We start from the raw sequence: 27,494 nt of genomic DNA on the forward strand, positions 1-27,494 counted from the left end.
CTCAACGTCAGTTTACATAACCATATTACTTTTGAGGTGATACCAAATTCAAGATATCGCAACATAAAGGCAGCTCCTTTTCGTGCTATCAAAAGCAGCTTTGAAATCGAAGAACAGGTGGTGTTTGCCGATTCTTTTTTCAAGAGTCTTTTTCAAAACTTGGCGCATGGTGAATATCTGGTAAGTTGTTAATTTTCTAAGCCTTAGGCCACACTAATAAGGTCCAATCACTTTGTTGACGGTGAACCTTAATCTTTCAAACAATACGCTCGATAGAACCTTACATGCGATGTTGAAGGCTTGTCCCACGATAGTTGGTGCAGATTGCGTGGTCTTCTTTCTTGTGGATTGGGCAGAGCAGAGTATATTCTAAAAAGAAGCTGATGAATGCTCCTTATCAGTTCTTCGCCGCCGTGTTTGAATAGCTCGGTCGGCAATCCGTCGCTTTGTTGTTCTTCAAACGGGTAATCTGTTCTGTTTATTTAGCTTATTGCTGAATTATTTATTTAACTCAAGTAATTTGCATAAAATGTGCCAGATACATTAGAACTTTGGCGCAAACGAACAACTCAATAGGTGTTTTTTGCCCCCGGTACGTCTGCTTCTTCGAATTCAGAACCCATTACAGCACTATAACGTTATTAAGCATTCAAGTGAAACACAAGTAATTTGTCATTTTCTACTATCTTTTTTGTAATATGCATATATATGTAAATCAAATGTCATGATGAATTGACAAAGGTGTGTAATTAGTGTATATATCTATATGCGTACATATATATATATATATACACATTTATATATAAGTAAGCTAATGACTAAGTATTGTCTCGTTTGAGAGCAGAACACGTGTGAGATAGATGATAAATGGAAGCCTTTGGATATACCGAAAATGTACAAATACAAGTATTTATGGCACATACCACTACGAGATATTGTAAAAATAGTTCATTAATCAAGTTTTTTTAAACTACGGCACGTGATGTAATGGGAGTTAATACTTAATTAAAGAACTCTTTCACATGTATTTTGAAAAATTCTGACAGCCCAAGGTTATTTAGGGATTAGCTGAATACGGTAGGCTTATGAAACGGGAATCCCACGATGATGACTCGCATAAGAACACGTAATGATCACTAAGGTTTTGTATTTTTTTTTAATTATTTTAATAATGCGTAAAAGTTCACGCAAGTGAGGAAAGTTCTCTTGTAGAACCTCCAGATTCCCAGTACATACTGCACTTATAGATGGAACACTTCTACGATCTGCTGAATGGCAGTAAAAGCATAACACGATGGAGCGGATGCTTTGACAGCACGAAAAGGAGCTGTTTTTATGCCGCTATTTCTCAATTTGATATACACGCAAAATTAATACGCTTGTGTAAACTGACGTTGACCAATACCAAAAGCTCCGTGAGGATCGAGCCAAAGAGCCTTCGAACAAGGCGACACCCTATCGTGCGACTTCTTCAATCTACTGCTAGAGAAATTTCTTCCGTCATCAAACATGCAGACGTCGCTTTCGCGACTTGGTCAAGTCTCTATTGACAGTCATAACTTCGAAGTTATAGATAATTTCGTTTATCTTGAAACCAGTATTGACTTCAACAACAACGTCAGCCTCGAAATCCAACGCAGAATAACTCTTGCCAACAGGTGCTGCTTCGGACTGTATATGCAATTGAGAAAAAAAGTTCTCTCTCGACAACAAAGACCCTACAAGTCACTCCAAGTGGAACATTAGAAAACGTGAAATTCAGTTTGTGTCTGAAATAATTTACAAGGACTTAAGATAAAAAGGACACAAAAAATCACAAATTGACATGTTGGCGTTTAAAACAAATGTTGAATTTTACCTAAAATTTGGTCGTTTTTGACCTGCCAAATTCCATTTTTGATCAGATCAAAACACGATAGTTCATTGTATTTAGAATTACGTACAGAACAGGCAGAAAATTTCTGATGTTCGGTTGCTCTTTCCAGAAAAATGCGTTTAATGTTAAACTGATGGAACTGTTTGAACTGGGCGACTGAAGTGAATAAGAAATTAATGGGTATTTTGTTAGTGAGAACTTTTATGTGGAAACTTCGTTTGCCTTAAGATGAGACATTTGGTTTTACTTCATTATAAATTGTGGTATTATAAACGTCATATAAACATATAGAATTTCCGGTTCAAGCGAAATCGAAAGACCGTTATTTTGCATAAACACTTAATATAGATCTCAAGGTAATCTATTTTAACTGTCTGAGTCATTGTGTGTCACAGAGTGCGAATGACGTGATGCCTAGGAGTTAACACGTTACAACTTAATGAGCTAAATGAATGGTCATTATGCATCATGCTGTGTAAATATGTATATTCATTTATCTACAAATTCATGTGTGTGTGTGAACTTATTTCGAATGTATGAATGAAACTGGTTGTGTTCTTGTTATAATTTTTTGTCAAAAGTAATGCAAAATTATGAGGAATCCCCAACCGGCTACTTACTGACTTGTTTATTCCGCTTTGAACATTTCGTGGAACTCATTGGAATAATATCAGTTATGTATTTTCGTCTGCTTTGTTGTAATTTTTTATTTGTTTAAAGATTTAAATTTACTTTATATACATACATACACATATATTTTTTGAAGTCGCAAAGAAGTTTCTTCTTAAAAATGTGTTTTTTTAATTTTTATTTTAACAATAAATATGTATATTTGTGTGAGCCAAAATTTGCGTTTATATACGAAGTATCCACAAAATAATTTGCTTAAATTTAAAAATTTCTAATTGTTACCTTGCTTTGATTTATATCCAAGCAACAAAACTGCATGCAAAGGCATTTGTCATGTTCTTATGAAGACAAAGAAGTTAGTTTGCTTTTTGTGTTCCTTCGCGTGAAAAAAGTAAGAGTCATTTATATGCGCGACGCATTCGGCGTGGCGTATGCAATTCGGTTTTGCATTAACCCTCGTTTTCGTTGACCGCATACCTCCGTTCCCTTTCGCCGACATAGCAACTATTTTACTCTTTACTTGTGCTTGGCTAGTTGGCTAATTGGCAGTGTGCCAACATTTAAAACTGCATTGGGATTTGCTGATGCATTGTTTTTGTAAAATATTATTATTTATAGCTTTCTTACAGTGCGTGCCAAAATATATGGTACACACGCTTGTTATGAAAATAAATTAATTGCAATATAAATTTTGCAGTAATGAAAATTCCATTTATTATGACAATTATTAGGCTTTTAATAGCGTTTGAGGAAATAAAAATCAATTTCAAGCATTTATTCTTATCTATCTTAAATGAAATATTTCTAAAAAGCATATCGGCGGTATATTTGCATTACTATTGAATGTTGTAAGAGGAATTGTTTTCTGAAAACTTTGACTTTTCCAGAGAAAAAAGTTATTAAAAAGTAAAAAAGTTAAAATCGTTGGAAATATAGTCATCATACATTCTATATAGTTTTTTTTTTTAATTTTTGAAAATATTTTTTTAAATATTTTTTGTAAGGTGTAAAATAATAACAACAATTAAACATAAAATATACATACAAAATTTTAAATATTTTTTTTACTTTATATATTATTACCTTGACCCAATTTATTTTTTTTAATAATTATTTTATAATTTTTTTCAAAGTATTTCATTTTTGATTTTTTGTTTTATTTTTTTTTAATATTTTCTTTGTTTTTTTTTATATTTATTGAAAAGTATTTTCTAAAGTTTTTTTAAACATCTTTTTCTGCACATATTTTTTGAAATGTTTTGTTTTTTGTTTTAACATTTTTAAAATATTTTTTTTTGTATTTTTTTATATAACCTCATCATTTTAAAAATCTTTTTCTTTAATTTTTACATTAATAAGCATTTTTCCAATTAAAAAAAATAATAAGTTTTAAATATTTTTTTTTACTTTCTGTATTATTACATTTTTTCTGATTTTTTTTCATATTTTCGTGAAATTATTTTTTATATAATATAAATAAAGTGGAAAATAATTAAGCAACACGCCAATTCTATCCTAATAATTTTTTTAGAATAATGTTTTATTATTATATTTTTTGAATTGTTCAAAATATTTCGTTTTGTAACTTTTTTTTATTTTTTTCAAATGTATTTTAAATACTTTCTTTGTTTTTTTTTTATTTTTGTCTAAATATTTATTGAATAAGTTTTTTCTAAACATTTCCTAAACACCTTTTTCTCAACATATTTTTTTAAATATTTTTTCTAAACATTATGTAAATTTTTTATTGAAATTTTTTAATGTCATCTAATCATTTCAATTTTTTTTTTTTAATTTTTGCACTAATATTTTTTTCTAAATTTTAAAAATATTTTTATATAATTATTTTTTAAAAAATAAATATAGAATTCAAAGTAATTAAAAATGACGCAAGATTTTATCCTAGTAATTTTTTTCATAATACTTTATTATTATATTTTTTAAATTGTTGTGTTTCTTTTATACATTTTTTTTTGAACTTTTTTAAACATCTTTTTTCTATATCTTTTTTAATGTGTTATTCTAAAAATTTTCTAAACATTTTTTAAATATTGTTTTATTGTGTTTTTTGTTTCAATTAATTATTTAATTTTTGTTACAAGTTTTGCACTAATAATTTTTTTCAAAATTCTTAAAAATTTTTATATAATTATTTTTTTAATCATGCAGTATTCTATCTAAGTAATATTTTTAATAATTTTTATTAGTATATGTTTTTAAATTTTATTTATTTTTCCATTTTTTTAATTAAAAATATTTCTGGAATAAATAAAAAAAGAAATTAAACATCGTTTTCTCTACATATTTTTTAATTGTTTTCTATTTCTAATATTTTTTAAAAATATTTTTTATTGTACATATGTATTTTTTTATTTCACTTAATTATTTAATTTCTTTTCAATGAACTAAGAATTTTTTTCAAATTTTTCAAAATATTTTTAAATAATATTTATAAGTTGCGAATTAAATTTATAACGTTAAAAAGTATACATAAAATATTTTAAATAATGTTTTTTACAGTTTATATATATACATATGTAATATTAAAGTATTTTCATAATTTTTAGACATATTTTTTATATAATTATTTTTGATGATGATAATATTTTGAAAATGAAAAATATTTAAAAACCGTACAAAATTTAATCCTAATGATTATTATTGTTTCTGAAAAATTTTTGAATTTCTTAGAATTAATTTGTTTTTTTTTTTTCTAAATATTTTGTTGAAAGTTTGGTTTTTATAAATTTTTTTATTATATTTCTCATGTTTTTGCATATTTTATTTCAAATATTTTTTTATTCAACTTTTTCTTAATCTTGTTTTAATATTTTTTTTTTTTAATTTCATTTTTATTTTGTATTTTTTGTTCATGTCACTTATTTATTGTAACCCACTGTCGATTTTGTCATTGCTAATTTTTATAGCTTTGTTCTAATAGATATTAGCAACATTTCTTGTTTCTGCAAATCACCCACAGCGAGTTGTAAATCACATTAATTTCTTTGACTTTTGATGGAGATTTTTTTCTTTTATTGCAATTTCGCACTTCTTTGTTTGTCTCCTTCTACATATATGCTTTCCGCATTTGTGTGTCATTTTTCTTGTCTTCTGTCAGTTGAATTCTAAGAAATGTTAAAATGCTGTTAATGTTTATTTTAGAAATGTACATATGTATGTGTTTGTGTATACATATGTACAATTATATTTAGACATGTTTCTATGTTGCTAAGTGCATGCGACAACGCCATATAGTTTTTATTGGCTAGTCTTGGGTGGCCAGGTGAGTTGTTCAAATCAGAGGTGGTCAGTAGGTAACAACACATTTTCTTAGGAGTGTGTCATTTCGTTTTTATGCTCTTTTAAGTATTTATACATTTGCTTATTATATCTTGTATTTCCCTTAGTTTTTGAGATATCACTCGGAAAATTTGCAGATGTCTTTTTCTGCCTAAGAGGCTGCTCATTTGTCGGAACTATCTACATCGAGTCACTATACCATACAACTGTCATATAAACTGACCGAACAAAATCAAGTCCTTGTTTGGAAAATTTATTAATTGATGATATTTCCTTACACTAAATTTTGTAGAAATTATTGTCTAAGGGAATAATGCTATCTCTAATAAAATGGTTCCAATCGGACAAATATATCACATAGCTGTCATATACACTGACCGAACAAAATTAAGTTCTTGCATGGAAACTTTATTTATTTTTGAAGAAATAGCGTCGGTGCAATCGAAGTTAAAGTTTTTTTTTTTAATTTTTTACCTGTTTTTGTTGTTGTTATTAATTCACAAGCTAACATGGTACTAATATTGCATACAATACTGAATATTCTTTTTCTGCATAAGGCTTTAAATTTTGTTTACAAAGTCAATAAATCATATATAATTTAATGTTAATCATAATAGAACTGTAATAAATTTCTTTGTACTCGTATTTACCAATCTTGTGACTCGCCTTGCTTACCCAACAACTCTATTTCTGTTTTTCCAGTTTACTGTCAGTAATCTCATTTAAAGGCAATTGATTTATAAAACAGTGATTAACAGTTAATTAGACTGGGTATGCGAAATGTGAAAAGTAAACGCAAACAGAAAAGCAACAACAACGCCAAGCGACGATCAGCTGTCGCAAATCAAAGCAAGAGTGCGGCTAATTTGAGGCGATTATTATTAAATTTTTTTGTTAAAAATATCATTATTTACAATTGCCATTATACTACTCTTATTAATAAATTGCGCACGTTGTGCTATTGAGTTTTTTGTTTTTTGATTTTGTTGTTGCCGCAACACGAGATCATACGCGCTAACTGTGTCAGTGATTTCATTTGCTCTACACATGTTGTTATTGTTGCCGCTTGAATGTGCACAATCGTGAAATCATTAAGAGCCCATAAATGTCGCACAGCATTTACATCATTCCATTAAATTGTTTCCGCCGTCGCTTTTATTTATTAAAGTATTTTATACAACTTTTAATTTCGTCGTTAAGCGGCTGCGCAGGCGTAAGTGACGCATACGTAACGGTTGTAACATTTTGGCCGTTCTCTTAAGTCGCTTACACGTCTTGCGGCCCACACACGCCCATATATATGTGGGGTAAATTAAAGTGTCCAAAAGTTATGCCATCCTCATTAGCTGAAGAGATTAAATTGTGCGGGATTGTATGGTACGGCATGGCGTATACGTAACATTCGTAAAGCGCTCAATGTGCGTATGTGTTTGTGTGTGAGTGCAAAAATGTAATTTAATGCTGCTTGACAGACGCTTAATTGCGTTGGAATTCGTAAGCAGCAAAGAAAAAATTTACAATTTTAAAGAAAAATTATTTCGTGTTCATTCTTAGTACCTTCGGTTCGTTTATTGATCATTAGAGTTTTATGTGTGCAACTACATATCGTCACCTGAAATGCAAAACAGCGTATAATAAAAAAATCGAAACTGAGTTTTCAATTGCTTATGATTCACTACAACATATTATACAATATCGTAAATATAACCAATATATAACCATTTTTTAACCAAAACCCAAATTTTGTTTCAATATGAGTGGTTTCTATTAATCGGTTTTCCTTCGTCTGTAAACTCATGAAAAAGGATGTTACGTTATTTTACATTTTAAGTGACGATATGTACACATGTATGTTAATTGGAAACGAAAATATGCAAACAAATTTGAATAAAAGGCTTTTTCTTATTATCTCAGTGGTTTAAATTCGAAAATTTCCTCTGTGTTATTAACAAATGAAAGAAGAATTTGCATAAGTCAATATATTTATAAAGTATGGAATTTTTATAGAAAATTAAGAACGAACAAGGGAAAATAGTAACAAACAACAATACACTTCACAGTTGCATTCTTTATATCATAACAGGCTACCGAAATATTTTTTTCTTAATTATGAGCAGTCGCTTTGTATGATAGCTATGTACTAAAGTGGTCCAATTTGAACAATATATACGGATATTATACAGTTAACTGAGTTAATAATTAGTGCCAAATTTTGTGAAGATAACTTGTCAAATAAAAAAGTTCTTCTTACTATGACTTCATTTTGTCCGGTATTTTTGTAGGGCAGCTATATGCAATAGTGCTCTTATAGTGGCGTTACCGTCCAACAAGCAGCCTCTTAGCAAGAAAAGAGCATTTTCATAATTTTATATGGATATTTCAAAAACCAAGGGGCTATTTTACGCATATACATGCAGAGAGGCCAGCGAAATTGGCTCAATCGATTGAGCTCATTATCGTTGATCATTTAATTAATATATATTTTAGGGTCTGCTACATTTTCTTCTGAGCTTTATAAACATCTTGGCCTATTATACCCATTTTAGGATGTAGGGGTAATCTAATAGATTAAGCAAATATTTTATTTAAAAATTTTGAGAATCTTTGGAGAACTTCTTCTGCAGTGACTTCAATGTCATGATGCGTGTGTAGCAACGCTAGGTCGATCAATCTATCTTAATGCATGTTCGTTCGTCTTCAGTCACGTTTTCATGCGGCGAAGTGTCCAGAATATGCGAAGAAAACTATGAATTATGGGGTATAAGTCTACATCGCAGTTCTTCAACGTTTCCAATGTAGCACTGCCACTGACGTTGTTTACACAACGCTTTTGAATCTATCTATCAGGCAGTCAATAAGATTTTCCATTTCTTTGGTTTTCAAAGTAGATACTTTTTCTGGAAGCAGAAACTCAATTCAAATCCATCCCATACTTCTATAGAAAAGGCCGTCTTCAAATCTTCGCCGATTGTATTCAACAGGGGAATATACACTGAGACCCTGTAGTATTCTTCGTAAGTCCTCAAGCAGAAATTTTTGCGCATTGTTTGTCGGTCGCAGATTCTTGATTATTATTCGTCAACTTTCAGTACTGCCGCCAGTTTTTTCATGTCTGAATAAATGAATCGAAAATGTTCCTCAGTTTTTTGTCTTGGATTTCGGAACGTTACAAGCCACATCGATCGATTCTTTTTGAATAATCATGCTGAGTGAATGAGTTAGAGACAGAATATCCCATATGCAAAAAATCCCAATTATAAATTCAAATTAGCATACTTTATATTTTTTCAGAGGGAAATTTCCCCCATTTCCATCCTCTGAATCCGCCACTGTATATACATTATACTAAAATAAGTCGCTTCACACAACAATTGACCTATAATTACACCGCAGGTATTTAAGCTATTAAAGACCGCTTTACTCAACATTCTTTTATTCCAAGAAATTTAATCAGCAAGTTTTGCTACACGCTGGAATCCGTAAGCCATTTTTTTAGCATTTGCATGCTTTTAATTTTCAGTCATAGCTAATTTAAATTTCTCTGTGTCATTTAAAAATTTAGTGCAACTTACTTGCCGCGTACGCTCTCCGCCATTCGCCAAACTGTAAGGTAAAAACAAACTTTATCACTGTCAGTACATAACGCTTTTCTGTGATTATGTTTTGATTGTTTTTGTTGTTGCTAAATTTTTTTGAAGCTGGTACGAATTGCCTGGCTGGCAGCCCAGTAGCCACTTGAATGACCTGTTATTAATGCGTTGTTTCAGCAGTCTTGCCGCTATTTGCGAGTTATTAAAGAATGGTGGATCGAACAAGCAGATAGCTTAAATCAAGTTTTAAATAAGAAGTGGTAGTACCATCTTATAATATTTTTTTGAAATGAAGTCAAATGAAGGCAATTTTCCAGTTTCTCAAAACCTCAACTAATAATTTCTGACTTTGAAACTCACTACTTTATAATTAGACAAAAATATCTCAAGTTTGATCTAGTATCTTAAAACCTCATAATTTCTCCTTGTGAAACTCATTCCTTTCCAATGAAATCAAAATATCTCAAGTTGGCTCAATCGTACTATCAATTTGAAATAAATTTCCACCTGGGTATAGCCGGTGCGGTATGCGCTTCGTTTGTCGTATCTTGTTTGGCAAGCCCCTACTTAGACGCTTACGAGTATATCAAGTTACGGTTTTTATACAATTTGTAGGTTTTTGTACACATATTTAATGAAGTTTTTTTGCTGTGGTTTCCCTGAGACTGACCGCTAGAGCTATGTGGTATGCGGCCAGACACTATACAGGTCTTATTTATCTACCAGAAGCAACTCCGCTTGACAGCCGAACAGCTGACGCTGCGGGAGAGTGAAGCGCGGCGCTTTGACACTGCGTCGAAGCGACGCAAACAACAACAACGGCCAATCAGTTAACTACCATACAAGCAAGTAAGCAACTGAAATGCGTTGCGGTGAAGACGACGGACGGGCAGCGTGTGGTTGCTGAGCTGGAAGAAGTGAAACAATAAAATAAACCCAAGTGGCGTTGTCCATTTTCAGTTTGGCACGAAACGTCGACTTACCGAGTTGTGCGCGAAGTATTGTGGCGTGTTTGGCGCGCGAATTCGTGTCGCTTTGGAAAGCAAAACAACGAAGCGATTTAAAAATCGTTAGAATTATTGAATTTTAATTTTTGCAGTTATTTTGTCGTGCGTTCTGTGTAAAGTTACCACACAGCACTAGTTGAACGAAGTGAAGCGGCCAAAGTGTTGAGGAACGCAGGCGCATTTCGAGGTAGATAGCGTAAGTGCTTGGGTTGTTGAAGACGCTAAGAAAGTTTATGGAAAGCCCGAACTGAAATCTTAAAGTAAACATAGATTTTTTTTTCTTGTGGAAGTGAAGTGTGTCAGCTGTTGTATCTTCAAATAAATATGAATGAAGCTACATTAAAAGTGCAGATGTGGCGCTACAGTGATGTTGTGACTCTGTGTCAGAGCGCTAATTGGTTAATTGTTGTTGTTCTTGTTTACGCGTGCGCTCTAAAGAGAGCTTGCTACAGGAGCATTTTTACATGTAATTTAAAACCTAAAAAAAGGTTTATTATTATTTTTGGGTTGCGCTTTGTAGCGAACAACCGATGATTTACCAAGAAATTAGTACAAATATTAAAAATTCAAATTCAAATAAAATTTGCACATCCTGAATAAGGTTTTTTAAGTATGCCATGAAGTTTGTTAAACTCTAAAAGTAAACGTTGAGGTAAAGTATGTATATAATATGTATATATATATATGTATAAATAATCAGCGTGACTTGCTAAGCCGATTTAACCAGGTCCTTCTGTACATACATATGCGCAGTTTTTGAAATATTGACCTGAAATTTTGCACACGTCTTTTTCTCACTAAGAATCATTTGTCGGAGCTGTCCATATCGCACTGCAATATCAATTAGCTGCCTTACAAATTGAACGATTGAACCTTTTCGTTTGAGATATCTTTACAAAATTTTGCATAAATTAATATCTAAGGCATAGCTACAATTTCTGAAGAAATTGTTCAGATCGGATCACTTTGGAACATAACTGCCGTACTACTATGATCGGTCAGTCAAGTCCTTATATAGAAAATTCTTTTATTTGTCAAGATATATCCACGAAATTTGGTAGTTGAAAAAGTCTTTTCGTATTTTGCCGATAGATGTCGTTGTAGTCGTATATCTCCAGTGCTACCAATCACATTGTGTCATACCATATAGTATTGGAAAGGTGTGATTTCAAGCCTCATTTAACAAATATATTGGGTAGTCGAAAAAGTCGTTTCGTATTTCTAATCAAACTTCAACTTGTTTTTGTTTTTATAAAAATACGAAAAGACTTTCTCGACTACCCAATATGTGTTAAATTTCAGTGTTTTCTTCCCAATAAACAAGGGTACTAAACGAATATAAGTTAACTGTAATTTCATTAATTTAAACAAACTAACTGTTTTCAGACGTCAACGCGCATAGCAACAACAAAAAAGTACATACAGGAACAATTTCTGCTCGCTAAATGAACATGTGAACGAAATTAGTTTTAGACTATAAATAGCATAATAGTAGTCATGAAAAATGTTACCAAATAGCTTACACTAAAAAAAAAAGAAAAAAATTATTCCAACTAGCAATAGCATTAGTATTGTTTACAACAAAAGCAACAATTTTTGCATTGTGCATCTCAAACAAAGCGTTACACCTGCCAAGTTAGCTAGCGGCAACAGCCAAGCGGTGAAGGTGTCGCCATTGACACTGGCATCGACACCACCGCCAACAACAGCAAACAATTACAATAGGGGCAACAACAACAATAACGCTAGTTTGGATTAGAAATAAAAAAGTAGTCAAAATTTGTGTAACAATACCGACGCCGGAGCTTTGATCGTGCACTTCCGTTCGGACAGATTTATGTAAAATTTCCAAAATGGGTGGTCTCTCGTCAGAGGCTGTTGTTTACTTTTCATTGTGGACGATTTTTACGTAGCGGGTTCCAAACCCCGCCATAATCCTGGATAGGGATGTTTCGCCTTCTCACTTTAGCTCGCCTTCAAACGGATGTTCTGTAGAGGATACTTGGTCGAAGACCGGAAGTCGTGAACTGCTTGAGCCGTATGTAAAAGAATAGTTTCTAGCCACTCCCATGTGAATGGCACTCAGAGAACTTTACTCACTTGCGTGAACTTCTAAACATGACTCCATCCAACCGAAACGAGCGCACTGAAATCCATTTGTGTACGTGAAAAGCTGGCAAATTGCTTTGGAAAATATTATTTTCGAAAATTTTTCAAATTTACTGCTGGGTTAATATTGTCGCTGTGCGCAGTTTCAAATAAAAAGCACATAAGCTAAAAATCACAACAACAACGTTGTAATAAAAACGGAAGAGCAAACAGAAAAAGTTAATCGGCTGACTCAAAAAAAAAAAATCGAAAAATAAACAAAAACAATCATAAAAAATTTACAACAACAATACGCTGCAAATAAAGTATGCATAGAGTGGCACCTGTGCAATGAGAGCGCAAGAGAGCTAGTTTTTGTTATATTGCAAAACTCAAAAATACCTATAATCATCCTCACAAGTGTTCATGAGTTTTGTGTTAAGCTGTGCTTGCTAACATTCCGTATACATTTTACACAGTATTTATGTATATAAAAATATATACAATATACTTATATGCATGTAGGCACGCATGATACATAGGCCTACTACGCCTTGTATAACAGTAGTAGCATCACTACAAACAAATTCAAGGCGAGACATTTAGTTTGCAACAAAAAACAACTTACATTGAGGTCTTTGCAACACTGAAGGTTAGTGCCTGTAAGTGCATGCCCTGTAGGAAATAGCAACAACAAGTAGACAACTGGTGCATTTCGAACAGGTGCGAATTGGGCGAAGATAACTTAGACCGATAATTAGCCATGTCGGTCTGTTTGTCCGTCCGCCCGACGGTCCGTCTGCCTGTCTGCCTGTCTGTATATACGTGAACTTTTGTCGGAACCGCCGATATCGTACCACTTTAGCAAATTGCTGTCACTGATTGGTATGAAGTCTTTGTACGCAAAACTTTTTGCATTTCACGAGATATCCTCAGGAAATTTGGCACGGATCATTGTTTGAGGCAATGGTGCAATATCCACAGATATAGTATAGATCGAACCACTATAGCATATGGCTGTCATACAAACTGAACGATCAAAATGAAGTTCTTAACGTTTTGTTTTGTGTTTTTCCTATCTTTTTACTTTAACCGAGAGAAGAGCTTTCTTTCTTATACCTTGTATGAGTTGTACCGTAAGTAAAATATTACGACTGTTGATCATGGGCTGTCAAAGAGTCAACCAGAGCACAAAATAACAGGTTGGTCGCCACCAAACATAATAAAGCTCTCAAAAAATTTTTAGACAAAAAAAATTCTCAACAATAATCAACAATCTGTCCAATGGATGCTGACAACTGGCAGTAAATCGACTGATAACAGCCAGACACATGACACAATAAGAAGGGGAAGTTTGGCTTTAAAGCTGGCAAATTAGAATAAGCAACATTATCGCTGGTTTATTATTAAATCCGAAGGTGCAAAATAGCAAAACCAAACAAAGATTTCACGAAGTCGAAATGCAAAGAAAAAAAGTAAATAAAATCAATCGAAGCTAAGTTAAGTGTAAAACCACACAATGCTGATAAAATTATAATAAACAAATAAACAGCACTACTGCAGTACAACAAAAAATAACAACACAATCAAAACAACACGATTGTGACACTGTGAGCAAGCTGTTGCTGCGGCTGCTCCGAAAGCAGGCTGAGTGCGATAACAGGTGGCGCGAGCGCGTGGAGAGCGCTGAGCATGCGAGTAGCACACCAAAAAATCCCCCCAACAACCAACCAACCAACGATAGCGCAACAGCAAAAACAATAATAGCAGCAAACGGCTCCAAATGTGCACAACAAAAGCAGCTAGCAACAAAAAATCTCTGCAGTATTGTGAGCAACTTCGCCAAAGCAGAGTACTCGTGCTTTTAGCACCGGCTGCCGCCGCCCCTTCTTCCGCGCGACCAACTGCTCCATCATACTAACGGGCGATACTAAATTTATGCCGCATTCGCTACTATCGCGATGAGCGCGTAAGAAAGTTGTTTTTGTTGCTGTTGCTGCTGCTTTTATTGTATCAATTTGCGCGCTCGTTTATTTGTTTGACAGCAGAAGTTGCGATTTGTCGCGATTGGCGCACGGCATGAGCAAGAGTACTGGTTTCTAACACAAAATAGCAAAGTGAATAAAAAATCATGCGAAATTATTTCTCACTTAATGTTTACCAACAACTACAGCAACAATTCGTCACTCGTTGTTCGCCGCTCAGTTGGAACAAAATACATTCAATACGCTAACATACATGCATACATACATATGTACAAGCATTTCTGCATAGGTGTATAAATATCGTTGTGTAGTGAGTTTGAATGGCTTGAATTTGTGAAAAAATCCGCACCGGCGACGTTCGCTTTTTTATTGTTATTGTTGCTTATTGCTTGTATTAATTTTAAGTAATTTTTTTTGAATAAAACGCGCTCGCACATTTGTTGTGGCACTAATATTAGTACGCATTCGTTTGTCGTCGAAGATCGCGCTTTTCTCTCTTGACACGAAACAGATTTATATTTTTGTATTTTCGTGTCGAAAATTTGTATCTCAAAAATTGTTAATTGCTATGCGGTTAGTGATAGTGGTTGCCAAAAGTTATTTGTAAATTTATCAGGTGAAAGGAAAAGTGTGTTGCACGCAAGTGTAGAAACCTGCAAAAGAAAAGTGTAAGGCCATACAATTCTTGCTGTTAAGTGTAAAGTGTATGAGCATAATTTTTTATGCAATATTATCAAGTTGGTGACAATTTATGAAAGTTAAGCCATATGTATGTGCGTCTATATATAGCGATTGCAAAGAAAAGTGAAGTAGAATAAAAAATTAAGTATGAAAAAAAGAAAATATGCCCTGCAAATAAGTGTAAATCGATATTTATAACAGCTGAAAATGATCAATGGCAAAACTACGTTAAATTATTTAATTACGGTGTTTTTGTAAAACTTTATTATACAACAACAAAACTTCAATTAATTAGTATATATGTATATGTACATGTGTAAAGTAATTTATGGTAATACCACAAGTTGAGTTTGATCGATCTGTTTGTAGGGCAGCTATATGCCAAAGTGGTTCGATTTGAAAAATTTCCTTGAAAATTAAATTATTTTCTTAGGCAATAACGTCGGTTAAATTTCGTGAAGATATCTTTTGAAATGTAAAAGTTTTTCATATAAGCACTTGATTACGAACGTTCAATTTGTATGCCAGCTATATGCTATAGCACTTAGATCTACACAATTTCTTCCGATATTATAGCTTTGCTTTAGGCAATAATTTATGCCAAATTTTGTGAAAATATTTTGACAAATAAAAAAGTTTTTCATATAAGCACTTGATTACGATCATTCAGTTTGTATGGCAGCTGTATGCAATAGTGATCCGATCTGAACAATTTCTTCGGAGATTAAATTACTGACTTAGATAATAAACTGTGCTAAATTGCGTGAATATATCTCGTCAAATGAAAAAGTTTTCCATACATGCACTACATTCCGTTCGTTCTTTTTGTATGGCAGGTGTATGTTGTAGTGATCCGATCTGAACGATTTCTTCGGATATTGCATTATTGATCTATATAATGATCCATGCGAAGTTTCTTGAATATATCTCTTCAAATAAAAAAGCTTTCCATGCAAGCTCTTGATTACAAACGTTCAGTTTGTAGGCCAGCTTTATGCTATAGTGATCCGATTATGGCGGTTCCAACAAATTTGCATTTTTTTATGGAGAAAAGCGTGTGTGCAAAATTTCAGTTCGATATATTAAAAATTTAGGCACTAGTTCGTATTTATACCAACAAACGGACATGACTCAATCTACGCAACTCGTTATGCTGATCTTTTATATACATACATGCATAAATATGTACATATGTATATGCATAATTTTTAGAGTCTCTCACGTTTCCTTCTGGGCATTACGAGCTTCGTGGCAAACTTAATATACCCTTTTCAGTGTATAACAACAACAATTACCAAGCTTCTTTTCGTATGAGTCATTCATCTACCAACACATGTATATTAGCAAAGTACCACTTGAAATTTCAAATAAATTTGCGCAAGTGACTTAACCATACATTTTATTAACCCCAACAACCCTTATAGAATCCTTAGCAATTGCAGCCAAAAAATAAAACAAACACACACATATATACACAGAGCTTAAAGGTGTTTCAATACACGTGTCAGTGCCAAGGCAGCTGCAAGTTTACAAACAAAACAAAAACACTAAACAAACAAAATGAGAACTAGAACAAGTTACAAATTTAGCACAAAGCCAAGTAGCATATGACATACGAGGTGTGGCAGCAACAAGGGTCAGAAGTGGCAACTAAAAAGTAAATAACAACAAAATTTTGCATTGAAAACGTAAAATCAGAAAAGTTTTTGCACAAAATCTATACAAAACGACGCAAATCAACAACAAAAAATTTGGTAAAAAATACAACAACAAAATAAAATACAACAACTTAAGTAAAATACAACAACTTAAGTAAAATACAACAACATAAATAAAATACAACAACATACTGAAATACAACAACACAAGCTGCAAAAATATTCTTGCTTCAACACCTTGTACTCTAAGTGGATTTGGAGACGCTGTAAAGACTGCAAAACGCACAGCAAAAAACAAGTTTTTTTTATAAAAAATTACATAAACTTAAGCGCCCTTGGCTAATTACAGTGCAACATAGCACATAAAGCAACAAAGTGTCTTTACGGTACTGCCAAGAAGCTGCTTCAGCAGGTATTCATTCACACTCTATATTCAACTATAACTGCGTGAACGGGCACTTTGTCTTTGTTGTCATCTCAACAGTTAGTTATTTTTACGCTATCCACACAACAACAACAACAGCCGCTAAATAAAAGTACATATTAGTGTGTACTTTTGGAAAACCGTCGAATCTTCACCGCAATCACGGTACAATTCACAGTGCCCCTTACCGGCAACAAAATTGCCACAACGGCGACGTTAACGCGCTCAGAGACAGTAGCCGCCAAAATGAAGCGACTAATGACGTGGGAACGCGATCTGGTCGATGCGATGTATGGGTAAGCGTTCTTAAAATTTAACTTAGTACTCTTGGATATACATATGTACGTAGATATTCTTCACTCTTCACTCATACTTGTAATATTTGAATATGATGCCGGCAGATTTTGTGCTTTAAAAATATAATTTTTATGCTAATTCGTCTAAAAACTATCACGCTATATTTATTTAAAACAATCTAGACTATTTCATAAGTAGTTGTTATCTACTTAGCAACTTATCTGTATGCTCATTTACTTCCGCAAAGCGTCTTAAAAATCTGTTATTATGAGAATTAGGTGTGGAAGCTTTTATCTTTTAGTGTTTGAAGAGATTTCTTTGCATATTTTGTACTTCATGAAATATTTCGAAGTTTGTCTTTCATGGGTTTCTTTGCTTGATATTCTTAAGGCCTCCCTACTGCTGCTAAAATCCACTGAGTGCTCCCAGCGTTATAATAAATTCCATGTTAACTTCGTATATCGAGTGAGTTAAATTCAAAAGTTCTCCTTCTTCTTTATTGGCGTTGACATCTCTTACGCGGTTATAACCGAGTTAACAACAGAACAAAAAGTTCTAACTAAGTTCTTCTGAACGCTAAGCTTGCGAAATATGCCTTCAGGTTGCCCTTCTTCGCAAATGCGACAATTTTGCTTTTTACATCCTCATTGAGCCAGAAATGAGCTTCATCACAGAACAAAGTTTGGCTCGAACATGTCGGATCTTCTCGGTAGGATCTTGCCTATAGAGCAAAGTGATGTCACTAAATAGCTTAACCTAATCTCTAACGTCTTTAAGTTGTTTTAAATAGTACGAGCTCGTTAATCGCTGGGTATAACCAAGTTCGAAACTCTTAAATCTAAGTATATTTCTCTCTAATAAATTTAATGCAAATATTATATTTTGGTGTCATTGAGAAATGCTATATAAGAATTCGGTATATGAATTTTATTTTACGCAAAACCAAAATTAAAAAACCACAAAGGTCACTGACCACACTGCCTTTTCCTACTGACCTTATTTGCAGCGCTCGTTCGTTCATACGCTCATTCGCTCACCTGCTCGCAAACCATTGTGTTCGCTCTGAGTTGTGTTGTTTCAGCGTATATTTCAAAACTCAGAATGCTGCACTATTCTTTATTTAAAAAACGTGAGCGCAAATATGGGTTAACATAGCAGAATACTGTTGGTGGATGCTAACATAATGTCTACATACATGATAATTGATATTTTATTGAGTACTTGTATGGATGCTAACATAATGTTAATGGATATACATGATAATTGATATGTTATTTAAAATTCAAGGAAAAACTGAGCATTTTTTTGAGCGGTTTTTATTTTTTTTATTTCAAAAGCGATGAGTAAGTTTGAAAATATTTTATTTTCGCGCAATATTATAAATTAATTATTTAATGCGACAGTTGACAGCGGCATTAAGGCGAGTATTTCTTTTACACACTGTGCATATTTATGCTAATATAATATCAGGTTTTTATGCAAAATTATACTAAATGTATAGTTATTTATAATGTTTTGCCATATCTGAGTGTGTATATGTTTTTTAAATTTTTATGCTTTTTTCTTGAGTAGTTATCAGTTTGCTGATTTATGTTTGCATATATACGAGTACATACATATTTGTATATTGTTAGCTGCCGCAGTTGAATGACTCAATATTGTTTGCACCTTGGACCACCAAGCGGACGTCGTTTAGTTGTTATTTCACATTGGTTTTGCTTGTTTTTATTTGCCGCAATGGTGACGCCGCATGTCGCTTTATATGACAGCAGGCTAATGTGTCGAAGCCGCACGTTTTGCATATTTAATTAAAAACGTTTCATGCGAAATCCATAGAAATTTGCATAAAGGGGAATTCAAGCGGTGGAAAGCAACAGGCGAGCAAATAAAAGTAGTAGAAAACAATTTGTTTGTGATTTGTTTGTGTGGCTGCATTTCAATTGAAAGCGTCTGCTTGTGAAGATCAACTAAACAGGTTGTACAAGTGATCAATTGGCAAATCAATAAAAATTGAATAATTGCAATACAAGAAAATGCTTGTAAAATAGCAAATATAATTGGCAACGGAGAAAGGTCAGTTTGATGGCTTTGCTGGCGGGCAAAACGACTCAGTGGCTGAGTACCTTTGTATATATGTAGATATCGATATTTATGTGGATTATACTTAGGGTGTTTGATTTAAAACTTTTTTTTGTTTTTGTTTTTCAGACACATGAAAATTTTGCTTATTATAGGAGAAGAAAATTCCTGAAAAATTGTGCCTTTAATTTTGACCTTCTTTTCGATTTTTGACGGTTTTCACATATTGAAAAGAAAAATGAGTGAACAGCTGATTTTATCGAAAACTTTCAAAGAAAAAACATGAAGTTAAATTTCCTACCAAAATGTTCCCAACAATTATGCAAAAAAAAGTGCTTTGTTTCAGTGATATATGGAAGTGAATTAATTAAAAAAAAATTAAAAATTAAAATTTTAATGTATTTAAAAGTTGATTCAACGATTTTATATCAATTTTGTATTTTAACCCAAATTTTTTCAGAAATTATATTTTTGCCAATTTTTTATTTTATTAAAAAAAATTTAAATGAACCACATTAATGTACATATATACATATATGTATATGTATATGTGTATAGGTATATATGCTCATTGACGTGTTTTTATGCATAAATTAAAGGCCAATATATGTACATATAACAGTGGTACTTCGTTAGGTGCTTTCCCCACCCAAGTCATCGCTCACTTCAGCGAAATTTCAGAAATTTCAACACTCAGCATATATGAAAAAAATTATTATTGCAGACCACTCGCGGTTTTCGCAGAATACAATTGTCGTATATATTTTTTTTCATTTATTACGTCTTTCCGAATAAATATGTTTCATGTACATGCTTATAGTAACATATAATGTTAATCACTTCCAGTTAAACACGAGAGAAAAGCGTTAACTATGGTTGCACCGTTGCTATTATACCCTTCACTGGTGCATTTTGGTTGGAGATCGGGGGAAATTTCTCCTTAGCCTAGAGTTCTCAAAACAACTTGGTGTTGTTGTAGAGTAGCATAGAGTATTTTGCATTTTATTTTTCTTCAAAAATTCACCACAATAAACACCTGTTCCCAGTTTTATCTCTGACACCCTGAAAACATCTAACACCCTTCCTAATAACTTAAGATTTAAGATATAAATGTAGAAATCACAAATCGTAAACCAAAAATCTAACTTAATTTGACTCGCTTATCTGGGCTTCACTGTCAACATGAATACAGGAAGCACGCAATTTGTGTCCATGTAATTAAAAATGCTGTAAAAATTTAAAATTATTTTTATGGTTTTTCGCAATTACAGCAGCTAACAAAAACGGCACTTAAAATGTGCGATTGAGCATAGAATGTAGACAAAGCTTTACGAAATTTTTGACGCTATTTTATGGACAGAGGCAAATTTTAATGTGGTTGTTGTAAAATACAGTAAATCTTAATTTTATTGTTGTGACACTTTCACAAAAAATTCGCTCCGAGGATTGAGCTCAACTCCTATACAGTTCTTAACATTAGGTGTAATACCAATTTCTCGTTTAAATAGGTTAAGTTTATGGTTTAAGTTATTTTAAGTTAGGTTAATCTGGTAGGTCAATAAGCCACGATATCAGATGGATTTCACTTGCTAAGTCCAAGAGGATTGGTTAGGGTGCGTGCGCTTGACAAGAATTTTAACAGACTTTGGTGCCTTACTGTCCATACCTCCTCCAGTGCATCATACTGTGCGGACCTCAGATGCTTACAGCGCAGTCTTGCCAATGTGGGACAAGTGCAAATTGGATGCTACATTGTTTCCCTCCTGCCATGCTCTAAACAATTCCTGCAGTTTTCTCGATCTGTCAGCCCCATCTTGCGGTCGTATATCGCCAGCCTTTCCGATTGAGTGTCAATAGAAATTTTGTGAACTTCAAAACTACCGTTTGGCACATGACTTTTGCAGTTTTGTACCCACGTAGCTCGTTCCATCGGGTATTGATTTTCTTCACCATGTTTCTGGCGAGATCGTCGTATATGGTCATGGTCATTGGTGATGAGTTTTCCAATGTTGATTTTCGTTTTCAGTTCCTTTGCGGATGTTAGTCATACATCATTCTTGGCAATCTCAGTAAAAGAGAAGTTGCTTACTTCTGGCAACACTTTCCACCGTTGTCCTGCTTTCCAAGACACTTCGGGCCAATATGGCATACAAGGTTACTGCCTTGATTGCTGCTTGGTTGTTTTCGGGGATGTTAACTTTGGAATTGCCTGCAGGTGCTTTAGGAGACAGCTTCGCTGCTTTCGCAATACCAAAGACCTCAGTTTGAAATATACTGAAGAGGTCCGCCAACATAAAAGGTTGCCTTATGCCCAACTTTGGACAGTATATTTCCGCACCAGCTCCATCGTCCATTTTCGAGCCATCAGTATAGATGTTTAGAGTGTTGCGCGTAGCTAACATACCTTTACGTCAGACAACTTTTCCTATGTTTAGTTTGAACATTCTTTCTCGGTTGAAAAGTAGGGTCATGCAATCGGTGTTTGCCGAATCGCCATTATCCACCGAGGTATGTCCGAAAGTTCTATATGTAAATTCTCCTGTAAGCAGTGAAGAGGTTTTAAGTGGGAAGTTTAGTACCAGTTCAATAGCCCCCGTTGGAGTTTTTTATAAAGCTCTCGTTATGCATTGCGCAACGAGTCTTTCTTTCACGTTGTGCTTCTACAAAAGTTTGCTGTCCAAGCCTACCTCAAGCAGTTTGATGCGGTCCTTGAAAGAGTTGTACCTTTAACATTTAGGTTCTGCAGATTGTAATTGCAGGATAACTGCATGTTTGTAGATTTAAGTTCTTGTTCAGCTGCTTTTGATTACAGACTTTTGAGTTCTTATGAAAACTACTTCAGAACTTCGGCATCGTTCGAATATTGAATCGTTATGAACTTTGATTCGAAGAGATTTTGAAGTACTGACAATTTTTTTTTCGAAGCACAGAAGATCTCTAGCCAATTTTGAAATTAAGCATTGTTATTTCTTAGATTTTATTGTGTTCTAACTAGAGCACACTTCGAGATCGCAGAACTTTTGTAGTTTTGAAACGAAAAACAAAAACTAAAAAAAAATAAAAAATTAGGTGTTTCACTCTTATATTGTTTGTTTTTTAGAAACTTCATTTTGTTCAGGGTATAAATTTAAATTTTTCATTCAGAAAGCATTCACTTAAGTTTGCTTAAATATAAATATGACGATACGGTTTGCTAAAAATAAACTGAGATATCAAAATGACAACATCACAGCTAAAAATAGTAAATTCTTTATGTACATATATGTATACGCTAGCAATGAAATATTTTTAATTATTAATATTAAAGGTAATATAATCAATCTTAATGGAGTCCAAAATAAATTAATTAAAATTGAAAAATATTTCATCATTTTTCGAGATAAATATATTTAAAGAGATAAAAAATATTTAATTATTGCGAAAGGTGCCCAGAACGAACGCTTCCTGTTGGCTTTTCGAAACATCAATGAAATTAGCATGAATATTTCATAGGGCGACGTTGGCGTAATAAATATAATTCTCACTTTAACAAAGAGTTGTGAAGTATTTACATACATATAAGAGCAGAAAGGAAAAAAGCATTTGAAAAAAAGTTTAATAAGGCAACAAGCTGAAGCGCGGCGAATTACTTAAAGGTATAAGCACACATATATTTATTAAGAATTAGATATTTGTATATATGCTACTTGTATGGCCAATTTGGCTGCCGCTCGCGTCTTTTAAAGAAAAAACATGAATTGTTTGTTTAGAAGAAAGCAAGAGTAAACGCTTTGGCTTAAATATGCTAGGTAAAAACCACTTATAATAAATAGCCAAGCAATTAAAGTGAACAATAACATAAATAAGTAATGTTTGACGTGTGTACTTGTACATTTTTCACAGTCAATTTATGAATACACGCGTCAAACATGTAAACATTCGATTTCTTTATTTATTGTTGACATTTTTCGCACGTCTTTCAATTAAATGTAGATAAAATATCGCGGTGCAATCGATCAAAAATCTGAATGAAAATATTTCCAATTACCTAATTTTTTAATTAACGCGTACATACATAATAATTAACGCGTGCAGGCATAACTGTTTTAACTGGATTTCAATTGTGCGGATGCCACTCATGTTGACAGCAATCGATCACTCCCAATCAGTCTTTTAAATATACATATGTATGTGCTATTTTTGACTTTGTAAATTCAGAAAATGCGAAATTCGGTTTTGAAATTTGGCCTGTGAAATTTAATAAATAAAATAAATTGTTTTTATGTAAAGCGCTCTTAGGCCTTTTAACACCTCACCGCAGAATGTTATTATTGATAGGCTGTAATGTTAATTAACATTTTCTGATTCACGGCGTCTGTTAGTTGATTGCATGATAACAGTGCGCCGAACAGCTTAAATTAGTGTTGGTTGAGTAAGGCCTGAGTATAGTGCTGCATGCTAATTTTAATAATTATTTCTTCTTTTATTTCTTGCTATCAATTATAATAAATATTTTCTTAAAAAAAATATTTTGTAATTCTCAGCAGAGTCGTAATATCGGCAAATATGAGTGTAATCAAAATTTTTTTCGAGATTTGTTGGAGCTTAGCTTCGAAAGCTTTGTTTTCATTATTTGCAAGTATGCAATATTAAGTAAACATAAAAAATATGTATGAAAAATATATGCATACTTAAAATTAAATTAGCCGTCATCAAATAGAACAAATAAAAAGTGTCAATTGAAAAAAAATAAAATAAAAAACCCGAAAAGACTTGTTAAACGAAAGTAGAACACGCCTGTTGACACAAAAATATATATAAGTACAAAAAAATATTTCCATACGGATTCTTAGATTGGGTACATATGGTATATAGCGCTTAGCAAACTATACTCTTTCTATTATATAGAGTTTTTAGATTATAGCTTAGTAGACTTTGCACTGTGACAGAGCCATTCAACTTTCTCGATCTTTGTTCGAGAAATGTTCACCTAAAAGAAAAAATATATGTTAGTAGGAATGGCTATATTAGAGTGTTAGTATTCGATAAATATTTTTGATTGCGATAGTATTCTCTTCTTTATAGATTTAAGAAATGTTTTTGGAAATTACACCACTTTTTCAGCAATATGATTTCACCACATGGCTGTTGTTAGTAAGCATGACTTCTATCAAAGAAAACATTTCAGTTCTGAACTAAGTTAACAACATTGTTGTCTATATTGTATTCTAAATTGAGTCTCAATTAGTGCTACCGCGTTAAAAAGTGAATTTTAGTGAAAGTGAAAAAAATTAAGTGCCAATTTTGTGCTCATCAGTCTTCATATTTCAAATTTCAACGACTTTCCGAAAATATTGGGTTTGGTTGGTTTAGGTTAAACTGGTAGGCCAATAAGCCACGCTTAGACCAGTTTTGATCCTTTGGGATACAAGAAGGAGTGCAAGAGAAGTAGTCATCTTTTAGGATCCCTGCGCTTGACGCGAATTTTAACAGACTCTGCAGCATTACTATTGATCCTCTAGTTTATCACACCCTTGCTAATGCGGAACAAGTGCACAAGAGATGTTCCATTGTTTCCCTTTTGCCCTGCTCTAGACATTTCCTGCAGTCTTCTCGATCTGTGAGCCCCATTCTGCGAGCGTGCCGCCACCAGACAGTGACTAGTTAGTGTGTCGATCATGTTCCTGCAGTTTCTTATATCGAGAGCCAATAGGAATTTTGTGAACTTCCGATCTACCGTTTTGCACAGGATTTTTCTAGTCTTGTACCCAGTTAGCTTGTTCCATCGGGTTCTGAATTTATTTATCATGCTTCTGTCGAGACCGTCGTTTGGACAATGCCTAGGTTTCCCAATGTTGATTACGTTTTCGCATGTTAGTTGTATATCATTCTTGGCAATCTCGTCCAATATTTCATTGCCTTCGTTGCCTTTGTGACCTGAAATCCAGAAGAAGTGAATTTGCTTACTTCTGGCAATACTTTACACTGCTTCCCATAACACTTATGGCAGGTATGGGATACCAGGTTACTGCCTTGATTGCTGTTTGACTGCCATGTGCATTATAGACCAGCTCCACGGCTGTCGTAATAGAAAATGACCTCAACTTGATATACATCGGTGATCGCTTAAATTAAAAGGTTGCCTTATGCCTAACTCTGGACAGTATAGTCCCGCACCACCTCCATCGTCTATTTTCAGCCGTATAGATGTTTAGTTTTGCGCGTAGCTAACATACCTTTACGACAGCCATCTTTTTCTATGTTTACTTTGAGCCTTCTTTCCCAGTTGAAAGGTAGGGTCATGAAGTTGGTGTTTCGGAAAATATTACTTGTGTTTGATTTAATTTTTTTTTCAGTTAAATATTTCACTTATTTTGCTTTAATAAGCATTCGTTCTTTGCCTTTATTTTGCTCAATCGTTAATTGAAGGAACGGATTGATATTTTCTCCATAATCACAACCAAATTTATAGTTTGGACAACAACCGGCAGAAAATTAATATAATAAACTAAGATTTTTATATGTTAAATCGATCTAAATTAGCACTTTAATCCAGCAAAGGCCCGGTTAATTGAACAATGAACTTCAGGCGCGAAGGCTATGGGACCAGTTAATGTTTTCATAGAAAATAAATAAAAAATAAATTTTAAAAAGCAAGTACTTAAGATGCATAATTTTTCGTAATCTATCAGTTTAATTAAATGTTTTTAGATAGCAATCTCTAAATATGTCTATATACATACATATGTATATGGTACAAATGTTTTGCACTCGCACCGCGATTATTTTTAATATGAGACGCAATCGTGCGATTTTTTCATGATATTCCCATACTCTTGTATACATATTTACATTAATACATACAAAGTATTTCATGTGACTTCTATTCACGAGTACCTACTTACGACACATCGGAGATAATGCCAAATGTGAAGGGTGCCTGCGGCTTTAATTTCAAGTAAATACTCGTTTTATTGCGGTAATTAACTCGTAAAATTGACAGAGATTTACGTATCAATGGAAATTTACAAAGGCGAGATAATATTGAAATGAAAAATTGATAAGTATGCGAAATTTTTCAAATATACATTTAATTATAATCAGCATAAAGTACATATATAGATATGTATTTTATATCTTCACTCATATCAACATATAGCTTTTACTATTATTAAAGTTTCATTTTCACTTTTGTGAGTAATTCGAGTATTAACGGCGCTGGCTGTATTTTAAAAATAGCAACAATAGTCAGTGCTATTAAATAAGATTTTAAGCTATAGACAAATGTACATATGTACTAGAAGGAAAGCCTCTCTAAATCATAGTGCAAATAAGGCATAGTAAATTTTTCAACGTAAATAAAAATTCGTCATAATAGCATTAAGGAGTATAGCCATAGCTTATTGCCAAGAAGCGGCACTAAAGTTCTGACGCATACAATACTGACAGTTTTGGGCCAGTTTTCATAAGTTTAATGATTAGTTAGGAGCTTCTAAAGTGACTAACATTATTACTTAAAAACTTTACAAATGGCGATTGCGGCAGTTTGGATCCATCAAATTTTTTGGTAAAATATATTGCATGGTGACGTCATGAACGATTGCAAGGAAAGTTTTTGTTTACAATTGTTAATAAGTTCGACAGTTATACTATATTAACTCTGTGTTCAGACGTTGAAATCTATCATATGTAATAAAATCAATACAAGAGATGTATTTATGAACAATTTTCACATAAAGTTTGCGTAATTTTACTCTTAAGTATGTCAAAAAAGTTAATTTAAAAAAAAGTAGTAACGCAAATAACCTTCCCTCCTGAGTCCGTTAACCACAAGCAGTAATATAATTGATGACGTGAATCTAAAAGAAGACATTATTCATATACATATGTATATATCTTT

General features: G+C 33.0%; 1 protein-coding gene across 5 annotated transcripts in view; it reads left to right on the forward strand.

Moving 5' to 3' along the window:
• Positions 1-27,494, forward strand: part of LOC105231501 (G protein-activated inward rectifier potassium channel 3) — an 82,903-nt gene that overhangs the window by 17,362 nt on the left and 38,047 nt on the right. The window contains exons 1-2 of one of the 5 annotated variants that reach the window (XM_049447564.1): positions 10,126-10,599; positions 16,582-17,535. The exons of 2 other annotated variants lie outside the window; for them this stretch is intronic. In XM_049447564.1, coding sequence (XP_049303521.1) covers positions 17,486-17,535 — 50 coding nt within the window. In that variant the 5' untranslated portion in view covers positions 10,126-10,599; positions 16,582-17,485. Of the gene's footprint in view, positions 1-10,125; positions 10,600-13,583; positions 15,145-16,171; positions 17,536-27,494 lie in introns of those variants that run through there. 2 more of the 5 variants (XM_049447563.1, XM_049447566.1) reach the window with 2 other exon arrangements.

The sequence above is a fragment of the Bactrocera dorsalis genome, chromosome 2 (assembly GCF_023373825.1).
Source record: "Bactrocera dorsalis isolate Fly_Bdor chromosome 2, ASM2337382v1, whole genome shotgun sequence".
Classification (NCBI taxonomy): Eukaryota; Metazoa; Arthropoda; class Insecta; order Diptera; family Tephritidae; genus Bactrocera; species Bactrocera dorsalis.